The sequence below is a fragment of the Toxotes jaculatrix genome, chromosome 5, assembly GCF_017976425.1.
Source record: "Toxotes jaculatrix isolate fToxJac2 chromosome 5, fToxJac2.pri, whole genome shotgun sequence".
Taxonomy (NCBI): Eukaryota; Metazoa; Chordata; class Actinopteri; family Toxotidae; genus Toxotes; species Toxotes jaculatrix.
The window spans coordinates 4,281,969-4,296,216 of NC_054398.1; the positions used below are offsets into that span (position 1 = coordinate 4,281,969).

Consider the following 14,248-nt stretch of genomic DNA (forward strand, 5'->3'; position numbering starts at 1 on the left):
CCTGTCTGTCTGATGGATGAGGTTCAGCTCAGCCTACATTGGTGTGATATAGGCTTCCTCTGTCATCATTAAGTTGACGCCCCTCAGAGGAGGCCGCTGATTGGTCAGCCCCGACGCCCCCTCCCCCCTCCGTCCTGCACAGCGTTCAGCTTTCTATCAGCTGCACTGTGTTATCACATTATCGAGGGTCTGCTCGCGGATTAACCGGCCATAGATTCGGGTGAAACGGTCGCCGGTTGAATCGGTCACAGAGCGAAAGTGAGCGCCTGCTCTTCTTAACCCCCGCCTCCAGGTTTAAACGGTAGGAGGGCAGAGACCGAGGAAAGCAGTCAGCTCTGACTGCTCTGTTTTGAACAGGCTCGGCGCTGACTGAGAGCTAACTTTTGCGGAGTTGCACCAGACTTTCACGCTAGCTAACCGTTAGCCTCAGACACGGCCGCGCGACCGCACAGACGCTAACGGACGCCGAAGCGCCCCCTCGTAGCCGCCTACCGCGAACCTGGCAACGTTAGGTTGATCAACATGGTGACTCTGTCGTCCGTAATAAGACCCCTGGCTTCCCAGCTTCACCGACAGCTCCTCAGACACGCCAAGAGTCACCGGATATCGCCCGTGAGAAGATGCAACCTCACGGCGTGCTCGAGCAAATATGTGCTGTCGCAGAGTAAGTACTGATGGACAACATGTCCCACAGCTGTACACAATGTCTCCTCCGTAGACTGTACATTAAAACAGGTCTCACGTCGACGCTGCTGCTTTGTATCGCACAGCTTCAAAATGAAGCACTTTAATCTTAGTGTGTGTATCGGCGTGGCGGTGGTTTGGTTTTTTGTCACTCCATTGTGGTGTTAAAACGCTCGATTGTGGGTCACACAGCATCCAGCTAATGGTCACTTTTGTTGTCATCTGAAAAAGAAAAAAAAACGTGCACGAAGAGGATTGGAAAGCGTGGACTGGAGTTTCCCCATCACTGGATTGGAATCAAACGCTTCTCTGATGACTCAGCTGTACTGTATGTGAGCCGGAACTCTAGCTCCAGGTTTTCCAAACAAGTATCGACATCCCAGATCAGTGTCCCATATAGGGGCCATTTGAAGCCCTTTCACCTACATTGGGGCCTGTTTAATATGTCACTACATGTAGTGTCAGGTTGTTGTTTTCAGTTTGTTTGCCTGCAGAAGTTTTCCTGTTATGCCAAACGCTTGCAGTTATTTTTGCGCCTCTATCGTCTGCATTACATCTTCACTGTGTAGATCCTCATTGAGGTTTGTTTGATCACATGAAAGCCTTTGGATAAAATGTTAACGCTCCAAATTTTAACGGTACAGTTATAAATATGTTACATGCAACCTCAAGAGCATTTGCTCAGTTTGCATGTTGGTGTGTCCCGTAGGATATTGGAGACACCTGAGCTCATCTCATGAGTCTTAACTACTTCCACACCACACCCACAACAACATAAGTCTCATGTCTTGTTGAACGTGTTTGTTCACCATCTCGTGCCAGTGACAGCCACAGAGTCAACACGCAAACAAGAACCTTTGGCAGAGGAAAAACAGTCCAGTGCAGCAGAACTTTTATGTTCAACCTCAATTATAAACTCGTTTTATATTTAACTTTAATAGGCTCCTTGTACTTGGTGCTGTCCGGCCAAAGCTTTATGAAAGGGTTTTTGGGTTATCTTTGAAGTGGTCCACTACAAATTGTGTTTTTTGTCACTTCATTGGCCTCTGCTTTGATCTGCCCTGAGGCAGTTCCTGTTTGTCTTTGTAAAGTGACATTTCTGCTCTCTCCATACTTCAGGTAAAAACATGACTCACAGGACAGCAATGCAGTCTGTGTGTCCCTGAAACAGGGAAGCATATTGCCATCATTTCAGTGTTTGGGGGGTGTATAAGGTCAGAGCACTCAGTTCCATAAGTTGAGACTTATGGGAGCAACCTCAGATGGGGGGAAAATTCCAGCTCATTCAGAGGGTAGACCTAGTCCCTTTGATCTGTAGCGTTAAAGATTTTGGTAGAGCTTTTCAGGGATGACACACACCCTGAGAATAAAGTGCTGCCTGAATTATGTATTCCTAGAAAGTATTGTTGGGCAGTATGACATGTCACGTGGCACTAGCCCAATCCTGCCTCAAATGGGATGAGTTATACAAACAAACGAACCCTTTGAAGCAAATCACAACATTTGTGGTTATGTTAATAAAATTGACATAATAAAAAAAATTAGAGATAATGTGATCAGGGTCCAGGTGTAAGAGAGTCTGCTTTTCATCCCCTGACGAGCTGCTTGTTCTGTTGCTGTCACATGCAGATAATCTTTAAGATAGCTCTCCATTATTAAACAGTTGGGTTTTTCTCAGTTTCCAGTGGGTTAGTATGTAAAGAGACACGCTAGACGGATCAAGCACTGGATCCCAAGTTATGTTTCTGCCCTTTTGTCCTTGTTGCCAAAGAGACTTACTGTTGGCACAATGTGATATTCATGCAAACCACATTATTTAAAAAGTGTACCACGTCAACCAAGGATGTTTTCACTCTAGCACAGTTGATGGATTGATGTGCCTGTCCTCACAGAGGACACGAAACAGAGACTTACAGAGACTTGGAGTCTTTCATCAAACATTTTCTCTGCACTGTGTTTAAACCTATGCCAGTGTTGTGTGTGGTTATGCTTCGCATAAACTAATAGTTTCAGAATATATGTTTCTGTGCAACCAGAAAAAAAGCACTGTTAGCACCTTTAGGACACGCAGTGTGTTTGAAACGTTGTTAGCTGAGCTATCGTTTAACAAAAATTGGTCTGCTTAACAGAAAATGGGACATCTTGTACTGTACCAGCATGGCATGAGTGTAACCACCCCTGTCAACAATGGCATTTTGATTTGCTGTTAAACAGTAAGAATTTGAACAACAGTGGTGTAGTTTTAGAGCTGTGAAGAATTGTGGGGTACTGAATAGAAGAAACAGCTGACTGATTTTTTTTTTGTGATCAGGCACAGGTTCAGCAATGTCAGTGTTTTGCTCAAAGGCACCTCTGCAGAACATATGTTTATTGCAAATATTCATATTTATACACGTGAACAGCTTATGGCTGTTTATGCATAAGACTCAGCTGACAATTCAGAACTCAGTTCATGCACACTTGTCATTTTCTGATTCGAGACATCTGGCCGTCACGTGACACTGTCAGGTGCACCACAGACTGACATGCCACAAATCAGAACAACCTCACAGTTGTCAATTACCAGCTGAATGAGCATGAGTGGCTTTGCATGCAGTTATTGTGTGTCCGTGCAATAACAGAGTCAGGCGGCCAACTCCCCCAGGAGAAGCCGGTGAAATCCGATGAAGATGAAGGTCATCTCCCAGTCAGACCTGTTCAGCTTGGCTCACAGTGGAAACCTTAAGCCCTGCGCTGGATGAATGGAGAGGGAAAACAAGAAATGAGCTGCTTTTGTGCCCTTTGACAGCCATACTTGAAAGAATCTTTCTGTGCATTTTGGTCAGGAGAGGGATGGAAACTGTTTTAAACACAGCTTTTTTTTATTTTATAAGCAAAGCTAATGTTTTTTGTTTTTTTGGGTGGATTTCAAGGGTAAAGGGGGAAAAAAAAGGAGGGAGGCAGGGAAAGTGAGCAGAGTTTCGGGTAATTAGGAGTCAGGTCTGTTGACAGGCGTTGGTCCGAGCTGGCGGTTTGACTGACCAGAGGTCCTGGTCTTATTCCCCTGCTGTGGAGTGGAGCTGGGGGCGTGCCAGGACATTCCGCGTGTCACTTTCTGTACAGCCAACCCACTTTGCTCTTATTTTGTAATTTCCTTTTAGGAAAAAAACTGTAAGAGGACTAGAAGGAAGTACTATTGCTCACTTGCTCCTTTTTCATTCAGTTCCTTCAAACTGCTCAAGGAAGAAGAGTGATTGTGTGTGTCTGTCTAGTATTGTCATTGTGTAGTTTTTGAATTGTGTTTTTTATGAGGCAGCTTTAAGTTTTTCTGTTTCAAAATGGATTGTCTGAAAATGCAGGAAGCAGCAGAGTACAACATGAAAAGTGAGTGTCAGCATTTTCCTTTCACATCTCCGTTTTGCCTGTACATGGACAGCAGGAGCTCGGTCTACTTTACAGATTTTTCTCTGTGATTTCCCTCCTCTGTTTCTTCTTCTTCTTCTTCTTCTTCTCCTCTTCCTCTCTCCTCACCTGCAGTGCATCCCATGTGGCAGGGACCCCTCGCGGTACCAGGAGGTGATCGCCAGTCTCCCATTGACATTGTTGTACGGAAGAGCGTCTTTGATTCAGAGCTGAAGCCTCTGGTCACCAATTATGACCCAGACACCTGCCAACAAATCTGGAATAATGGTTACTCCTTCCTGGTTGAGTATGATGACACTGCAGACAAGTCCAGTGAGTACTCTTGTGTCTTCTTCATATATATATATATATACATGTGTGTGTGTGTGTGTATAGATATATATATATATATGTTGTCTTGTCAAGATAAAAAATACGTTCTTCATTATTAACTGCTGGATTGGGAGCAAGTCAGGGTTTTCCCTTTAAATCTGAATGGACTAAGGGAAATCTCAGCAGGGGGAATGCATGTTTTGATCTACACAGGAGGATTATCTCCTTCCTCACCTCCCTCTTAAAGAGCCCTCAGTCTGTAGAAAAATCCAGTTATCAATGCTACAAGTAAAACTGCTGCCACATGGATCTGGTGATTGTCATGTGACTTTCATGTCCCTCCTGACCTCAACAACTCCTATATAGTCTGTGTTTGAAGTGTTAGTAATTTTGGTCTAATTACTGGTCTCCACCAGAACACTATAATGGTCCAGACCATCATAACTTTAAATATAGGCTTTTTTGGTGAAATTACAAAGGTTTTAAAGCAGCAAAATTTAAGTGTCACGTGCTCTTGGGCTTTGTATTATGAGCTTAGTCTGGTACAGAGAGGACAAAAACAGGTTTATGAGAGAGAAATGTGGAGAAGGATATGACAAGGATACAAGGAAGCAGGTTTTTATTACCGGTAATATAAACAGTGAAACAATAGAATGATCTTGGCGTGACAGCAGGTGCTACAGGTCTAGATTCAGCCTTTAAATTAATGTTTTCACAACGACATGTTACGTTATAATGTATAGATAGAGAAGAGTCCTTATCTGTTGGTAGTATTACTGTTGCAGATAAACAGTTTGTGGCAGCAATAAAAAGTCAGTGCTTTATCTGTGATTGCAGCCTCTCCCATTAATGTTTCCTGGATGTCTCTAGGTCAGTGTTACCGCCTGAACAACCCGTTCCTCAGCTGATATTCTCAGTGACATCATTTCCTCTTTCTGAGGAGGAAACTACTTCTAATATTTGAGTGTGAAATTGGTGTTTGTCAAAGTGTGATTGACTGATCTTTAACTTTCTGGTGCAGCGCTGAAAGGTGGCCCCTTGCGAGACAATTTCAGGCTGTGTCAGTTCCACTTCCACTGGGGGGAGTGCAACTCCTGGGGGTCAGAGCACACTGTGGACAGGAGGCTGTTCCCTGCAGAGGTAACTAACACTAACACAGACAGACAGTCTATGAAACTATTCCTTACTGGATTTTTGCAGGGACAAAAGAGGATCACATGAAAATACACAACTAGTTTCAACAATTTACCACCAAAAACAGTGTGTATTTATTAAAGTCTGAAGGTGTAAGGGATTTAGCACGTGAAAGGAAGGAAATGTTTCTGTAATGTTAGGTATATTAAAAAGGTAGAAAGAAAAAAAAGTTCCCTTTCCTGTAAAGCACATGTGTGAAACAGATTACACTTGAACATCACTGTAGCAGATTGAGTGGTTAAACCACTGGAATCAGCTAAAACAAGACTTTCTGATGGTGTTTAGAGGTTTTATTTTTAATATTTCTGCTTATATTGGGCCATGGCAGGAAATGGTACAAAATAGATTTTTTTTTTTGCCAGTGTTTATTCACAGGTCTTTGTGTGTGAGTGTGATGAAGTACCTTGATTTATAAAACTGATACATCCACAGTGAACATGCTGGAAACTACTGGACCTCTTACCCCAGCAATGATACACTCTGTGCTTAGATAGCCAACACCATTGTGGTGAGCAAAATCACTAATCATGTTTGAAGCTGTAGCAGGTACTACTCATTAACTGACTAGGCCGTACAAGCACATCGTTCCTGTAACAGCAGTATCCTGTTGTGCACACCCACTGTTCGTTGCTTTAGAAACACCCTCACATACCTGCTGCTGGGTTAATGTAGCGTGTTAAGTGCAGAGACTTGGCAGTCACAGGTACGGCAGGTGTTTTTTAGTGTAGCCAAGCCACTTAAATGGAAAAAGTCAGATATGTAGTACTATAGCAAGCAGGTAATGGAGAAATTCAGTTGGTCCTCTGCAGTTACCTTCCACATGACCAGATGTTTTCTTAAACCTTAAAGGAGAAAGGAGAAATAGAAGAAAACAAATGTAACACTGCACTGTTTAAACAGCGGGAATGTTGACTTAGTCCTTTCTCTTCTATTCATGTGTCCGTCTTGAAATTCCTGAAAAAAATACGGAGTGTTGTATCAATAATATCAGATTTGGTTTCGTGCCATATCTGCACGAACTTCAAAGGTGTGTTTGTCCCTCAGCAGGTGGGAGATTTCTGACTGGTACAGTTGTCCTGCGTCACGTTTGGCCACAGAACGTCTATTTTAATGTTGTTCCATTAACTCCAGCACACTTACATAACAGGAGGTTCCCCTGAGTGTGTGTGTGTGTGTGTCTGTGTCCTCTGCCAAGCCCTTGTTGGTGGTGTTGGGAATGTGCCCATGACATGGTTCTCATCACTCGGCAGTCTGTGTATTTCTGTGTGTGTGCAGAGGATCGAGTTACTGTCCTGACTGACAGCTTTGTCCCATCTTTGTCAGTGGCTGCTGTATTGTGTTCATACGTGTGAGTTTGCAAGTATATTGATGGACTGCGTTCAAAGCTGCTGTCATTCATTTGCAATAAAATGTATGTCAGCACAAATTGCAAAACACATCATCAGTGAATTCCAAATAAGCCGGTCATATGAATGAGGTCTTATTTTATAAAGACAAAGGAAGACAAGAAGGAACGAGTGGGTCATGTAGAGGACAAGATCAGGTTATGGGTTACAGTCCCACACACAAGCACAAACATGAGTTCATGATGGGTTTTTATACTGTGTGTGTTCCCAGCTCCACCTAGTCCACTGGAACTCTGACAAGTACAGTCTGTTCGAGGAGGCAGTGATGGAGGACAATGGACTGGCTGTGATTGGAGTCTTTCTTAAGGTACACACACACACACACATGCGAGAACACACACAGACTTGTTTGAACCTGTCGTGCATCCACAATGTGAGCATGCATTCATCAATCCAGATTAATGCTTAATCCTTGTGTAGGTGGGAAAGAGACACGAGGGGCTGCAGAAACTGGTGGACGCTCTGCCTGCAATCAGACACAAGGTGAGTCCACAGCCACACACGTCACAGTGCTGCTTTTTTAACAAGGTGTGCTCGTCTCTGAAATGTACACATCAGTCTAGTGACCAAATATCCTGACCCTTCAAAACAGTCCATTTAAAGTCTGCCGTTGAACAGTAGCAGCACTATCTGTAAAATAGGCACCGGTGCCCTCTAGTGGTTTAGTAGAGGCAGTACAGGTCTGGTCAGACAGACCTCAGTCACTGAATACCGAGGGGCTTAGGATTAGAAACTACATTTAATTTTGTATGTCTGCAATAAGACAAATGAGATGAACCATGGATTGAAAAAAAACTTTAAGAGTTTTTCATTAAAAAAAAAAAAGACTTCCTGAAAATATATTCACACTTGAAGGTGACTGGCTTGTACTCGTAGTTTATTCTTCTTTTACATCACTGCTGCTGCACTGCTTATCACCAGTAATGTCTGATAAGGTTTGTGTTTGTCTAATAAGACAATAAAACGTGACAGTTGTATAACACTCATTGTGTAACACTCATTTGACATTTGGCACCCATTCTATGTTGGATGATTAGATAATAATGGTGGTAGTGTAGATAATAATTGAAGGGTGCTGTGTTCTTGTGTCATTGTACAGTGTGTACAATGCATACACATAAAGATACACACTCACACAGACACAGAGTGAGAGAGACCCATTCAGGCTTTTCATTACTCTGGCAAATTAGCAGTGCTGCATAGTTGTTGTTGACTTATGATGTGTTACCTTTACCTGGCAGAGTTTACTCTGCATCTGTTAGTCCTTCTTCTTCTTCTTCTTTTATTGTTTATTGGTGATTGGCAAACAGCTTTTAGGTGCATCACCGTGATCCGTCGTGGCCCATCCCTCCAAATAATTCAGCATTCAGGCGGATAAACTGACTGCTGTGTTTCCTGCTGTGTCTGTCTCTGTAGGACAGTGTCGTGGAGTTTACCAGGTTCGACCCTGCCTGTCTGTTACCCACCAACACTGAGGACTACTGGACGTACCACGGCTCTCTGACAACACCTCCTCTGACCGAGTCTGTCACCTGGATTGTTATGAAGCAGCACATTGAAGTCAGCCATGATCAGGTGTGTGTGTGTTTGAACCAAATATTTCTTCACATGGCTTTGATGTTTTATTGTTTTCCAACATTTTTTTCTACATTGCTAATTGGATCAGGGTGTACCTAATATGGCTTAAATGTATACTTATCAGTAATTTTATTATATCAACAATGAATATAATGAGTAATGTTACATGTGTGTAGCGACGCACAGAAAATATCAAAGTCTGCAGCACAGTGGAATTATCTTTAGCCTCCTTTAGTTCATTGTTTTGGTTTTCTATGCTGTCATCAACCTTGTCTCCAGGTGCAGGAGGAACCTAAATGGGTGTGGCGTGGAAACACAACCTCAAATGAATTCGAATGTTGCTCTATGTCTGACGGCTGTAACACATTTTAAGACTCTTCCTCTCCCTTTCTTTCTTTCTCTGACCCTTTCTCTCCGGCCCTCCAGCTGGCCGTCTTCCGGAGCCTCCTGTTCACCTCAGCTGAGGAGGAGGTACAGAAGAGCATGGTGAACAACTTCCGCGTTCAGCAGCCTCTGCGCGGTCGCACCGTCCGCTCTTCCTTCACCCCCTTCCTGCAGGACGCCCCATCAGCTGAAGACGACAAACACACCCACTGACGCTGCTGGACCCCCGCACAGAGTAACACATACAATGACCACTGTCGCACACACACACATACACACACTACTCTGTGAGCAAGTGTTCGTACTCTCTCATTTTTCTTTATTCCAACACAACACAATGTCGCTCATTAGCATTGTGAGCAGAAAACGTACTTACAGTACGACAGAGTTTCCTCAGAGGGGCTTTTTTTTTTTTCTTTAGATTTTTGGTATGACTGTTTCAAATCAATAACCAATAAGGGATGGCTGCTGTGGGGAAAATATGCAGTTGTACCAGTTTTTATTAACATGAATCGTATTTATAATATTTACATTTTATTCGGTTACTGCACGTGAGTGTGTACCTGCAGCTCAGAGTGGAGAATCCCACTGAGCTGGAAGTAAAAGCTCAGTAGCATTCAGCACCACAGCAGAGTGTGCTCTGACTTCCAGGTGGTGATGTTTTTTCTCCATATAAGGATGATGGAGCTGCTGCCAGTTTACAGAACAGTGACCAGGAGATTTGAACAGTCTGGAGTCACGTGTCTCCAGTAGAACACATCATTAATCTAACAGCATTAAGGATTTTTTTTTTTACTACAATATCACTTTTTTAAATTCTGTATTGTTGGTTGTCCTTGGTTTTGTCATTTATACATAAGATAAATAGAATGTGTTTTCTTCATCTGTTACAAAGAGATCATGCTGTAAACAGTACATCTGATATTCAGAAACCTTTGCTTCTTACCGTATGTGACTTTCGAACATCAAATACTTTCAGTAGAGGTTTAAAACTCCGCTGAGCCTTGAGTCTTCTGTCGAAAACCTGTTAAATATGTTACTAACGTGCCCTAACATGCCAGGTTACTGTAGCACATGTACTTTAACAATCTTATAATTGCAATAAGCAATTCTCTTCCATTACTCACAGTAATCTCCGTTACCATAACTGAAGTGCCTTAAATGTTCTCCGTGTGACTCACCGCTATTGGCAGAGTTTCTGCAGCGCATCTCGGGGCGTGATCCGATCCACACCTGTTCCATTAAGCTGCGGTTTGAGCACAGTGGTGGTTGATGGTTGTTCACAGGAACAGTCCAGACTCTCGCCTCACTTCTCTCTTTTTGAAGGAAGTAACTGGAATCAGTCGCACCACTGTGCTTCAGCCTATGAGCTCAGGAACTTAGCAGAGGAAGTCAGCAAACCTTGACCTAAACTTTGAGGTCGACCGATGGAATCGGGTTTGGGAACTGCTGTCTCCATGAGTCCGTTTGGTTTTGTTGTTTCTTCTTTCTTTCTTTGTTGGTCAGAACCCTGAGATTAATCAAAATAATACAACAAATCAAATTTTACTCTTCTGGTTTGGGAATAGGCAGTAAAGAATTAAACTGAACTGTAATGTTAACTGATCTAAGCTGCTCTTCTTTTTTAAATTTTAAAATAAAGTCAAAACGCACAAAGGATCCTGCCAAGAACAGCTGTGGCAGACACATATACTAATACTGGGGAGACTTCCTGAGGGATAGAAAGGTCCCAGGTTACAGTGGGACCAACTGTCTACAGCAGCCTTTTGTATCACCTCGTCTGTCAGCATGCTTATGTTTATACTGGCTCCTGTTATTTGAGCTACTTAAGGTGTACTTGATGTACCTCATCCAGAGCTTTAAAAGCTTTTAATTACAGTAGATCAAGTGCTCCTTATTGTTTGATTTTTACCTTCATCCAGACTTTATTGTGACAACACCGTAGACGCAGCTCAGATGAGAGTGTTTTTTAGTCAAACTTATGCAACCTTGCATCATGTATAGAAGCCTGGCAGTGTGCCTGCTTTGGCCCATATCCAGCAACGGTGGCGCCCCAGGTGCATCTTACTATGCAGCACTTATTGAAGAGAAAATAGAGGTTTGAGAACAGTACAGAGAAAAGAGATGTGGGCAGATTGAACAATAGGAGAGGAGGACACACATGAATGCATCTGTTCATCTCCTCTGTTGTGCCTGAACTCGTATCTTAAAACACTGCAGTGCATAACCACATCTGGCCACATTTTTTAACACTATTCTCATGTGAACCTTCCTCCATTCATGTACCAGTGAGTTGAAGCAGGGGTGACAGGTCACAGTTGTCCTTATAATCTCTCAGTAACAATGCAACTGTCCAAACTGGTCCTTCATGTCTTTTTAAAAAGCTATTCATCGCCTCCTCATGCTCCACCCCTACCCACACACACACCCACCCCCCTGCACAGGCACTCACATCAGTCACACACACACCCTGCACCCTGTAAGTCCTCCATCGACTCCCCAGTTGAGGCCCGAGATGCAGCCGCACTGAATAGACTAACTGGATATGTATTGAAAAGATTTGATGCTGTGTGATGTGCACTGAGTGACGTTAATTCACTGTGAAGGCTGCAGGCTCATTGGGTAAACGGTGAAGGGGCCACAGGGGGCGGGCTGACAAGGTTTTTGAAATGCAGAAAAGATTGTAGTGGAAAGTTTGTGTGGAGTTTGATTGTGTGCATCTTAACGCTCTGAGGAATGTTGCATGGTTGCTTATTTTCCCTTCACAGGCGTTGCAAAACAGAATATATGTCCGATGTAACATACGGACAAGAATACAAGGGACCCAGAACTACATTTATCTTGTACAGCTGTATTTTATTGATGTATTTGATTCATGCACGATGACTTGCCATCATTTTACATTGTTTTGTTTTTTTTTTTTTAACTTTGAATGGAGCTAATGTCAATATATTCCAATACAAATGTTCATTCTGTGGAAAATGTTTCTCTAAATGGCATTTCTGTCAAAGCTGGAGTCATCAGAAATCAGTTTATGAAAAAAATTCAAATGACATGATGTTTTCTTCATCACAGTTTCATCTTCGAGAGTTTAAAATCGTTTTCTTCTGTGTTTTCTTCTGCCCTGTATCACTGTCTGCCTTTCTAATCATAAGTGTACTACAGAGAGCTGCCATGCTGTGCTGTTCTTCACCATGTTTCACACCCTGGTCTTTCCTGGCCTTCTGTAGCTCAGTGTGATGTTTTAGCAGGTGTATGTTATGTATGGTGTACACTGTATGCAGTGCATATTTTAGCTGTTTATTTGTACCTCGGGCAGCTAACATTCCTGCCCTGCGGGGGCTCTGCTGAGCCCCTCTGCCCTCCCAAGCATGTTTTGCTCCACCTGGATGGCTCCTTATGGACCTCCGTCCAGCTGTGCAACCAGGAAGTGTTTTTCTCCCATAGACCCCTGCTCCTCGGTGGGGAGGGGGATGTGGAAATCCACCCAACTGTGTCATATGATATAGATATAAAGAGGATTTTGAAGAAACTGACAATAAAGTAATGTATGATGTAAAAAGAATCCCTGTTTTTTTGTTTTTGTTTTGTGATTTGCCACCAATCAGGATTTAACAGCATCTTAATCAAAATGTGATGACAGCTGTGCTCATGTTGTCAGCCCTGTCAATCAAATCTGACCCAGCCACACCCACGCTGTTACGAGTTTTGAATTTTAAAATCCTCATAAATAACAACCAGGCATGTGTTTTTGACACTGCTGAAAGGAAAAAGACTCTTAAAGGTCAAAGTCCAAATAGATTCCTACTAAGTGATCAAAATTCATTACATTTATAAAACACAAAACTATTCAGCCCCTTTAATGGGACACACCTAAATCATCACTGGTGCAGCCAGTGGGTTTCAGAAGTCACGTTTAGTAAAAGGGGGGTCATCTGTGTGTAGTGAAGGGGTTTCAGTTGATTGTTGCATAAATCCACCGTATCTGGAAGGTCTAGCTTTTGGTGAGTCTAAAGTATTGTGGTAAAGGTGATTGTGGTAGGAGATCAGACTGTAAAGACTGCGCAGGCAGTAAAATTTGGCTTTGGTGCTTCAGCAGCTGCAGCTTTCTGGGAGAGAGTGAAAGAAAAAGACACTTTGCCAGAAGATGTGGAAAACTGGAATTAGCTGGAAGAAGCTCCTGTGGTCTGATGAGACCAAAATGAGAGCTTTTTGGCACTCTGACTTAATGTGGGAATGTGTCACACATATCAGAATGAATCACATATGAATCACACATATCAGCAGTGAATAGTGCATTTGTTGGGGACTATCATCAGCTGCAGATTAATACACGGTTTGTACAGTGAGTATTTCAGTGGCAGGGTGCTGTATGTGGGTCAAAATCAAACAATCATTTAGAGATCTGTTTTCACTTTGATATTAAAGAGTCCTTTTCTGTTTGATCAGTAAAGATCTACTTTGATGTTGTAAAATAGTAAAATGTGAATGTGATGTGATGTGAATACATTTTCTTGGCGCTGTAAATCAGAAGTGAACGCCAAACTCAAGACCAAGCTTCTGCTTACAAAACATCTCGGTCTCTCTGTGAAAGTTTGTACATCTCCATTGTTCTCCAGGCAGACCAACCTGACCCAGCTCCTCTCCTACCCTGAAGTAGGGCAGGGACATGTTTCAAAATAAAAACCATAGTTAACTACCTCAGTCTGTCTCAATCCCCCACCCTAACCCCACTGTTACCTTTGAAGTCCCTTGACACAGAGAGGGGATGTTTGGTGGCCCCCACCCAGTCGCCTGGGGTCCTGGGGGTGGGTTGTTTAAACACTCTTTTATACACTGTTACCATGGCCGGGTGTGATTTGGGTCTCCGCCTGATTCAAACCAAAGAAATGAGATTGAAGCCAGCCTCTCAGGGTGTTTATTGTGCTTGGCTGCAGGGGAGAGGGGCCTGGACATACAGGTACACACCAGCTAGTCTCTGCTGGGCTTCCCCTGATTGTATGAACGTGGACAGACTGACTGGAGACCCCGAAGCTTTCAACTGTACAGTGGGTGTGTGATTCTAAGCATGCCTGTGTCTTTGTAGTAGGTGAATGAGAAAACACTTAATAACCGCTGAATGAACTGGGACTGTACGAGAACACAGTCTGTGATAATTCAAATATTTGTCGCAGTCCTGTTTGAGTCGTTTACGTTCCGTTGTCTGTGCAGATTCTCAGCCATCCAGCTCATGGTATCTCTAAATGTTGTACTAAGATACCTGGACTCGTTTGAGGTTCTTGAAGACC

The 14,248-nt window shown here is 43.1% G+C and overlaps 1 protein-coding gene across 2 annotated transcripts; it reads left to right on the top strand.

The window, feature by feature from the left end:
* Window positions 1-165: 165 nt before the first annotated feature.
* On the top strand, window positions 166-9,978 carry ca5a (carbonic anhydrase Va). Of its 2 annotated transcripts, none has more exons than XM_041037752.1 (7): window positions 166-664; window positions 4,201-4,398; window positions 5,420-5,538; window positions 7,210-7,305; window positions 7,419-7,481; window positions 8,415-8,573; window positions 9,003-9,978. In XM_041037752.1, the coding sequence occupies exons 1-7, from the start codon at window positions 523-525 to the stop codon at window positions 9,171-9,173; spliced, it is 948 nt and encodes a 315-aa protein (XP_040893686.1). In that variant the 5' UTR covers window positions 166-522; the 3' UTR covers window positions 9,174-9,978. The 2 variants fall into 2 exon arrangements, with proteins under 2 accessions (XP_040893686.1, XP_040893687.1); XM_041037753.1 differs by lacking the exon at window positions 166-664 and adding an exon at window positions 719-4,047.
* The last annotated feature ends 4,270 nt before the right edge of the window (window positions 9,979-14,248 follow it).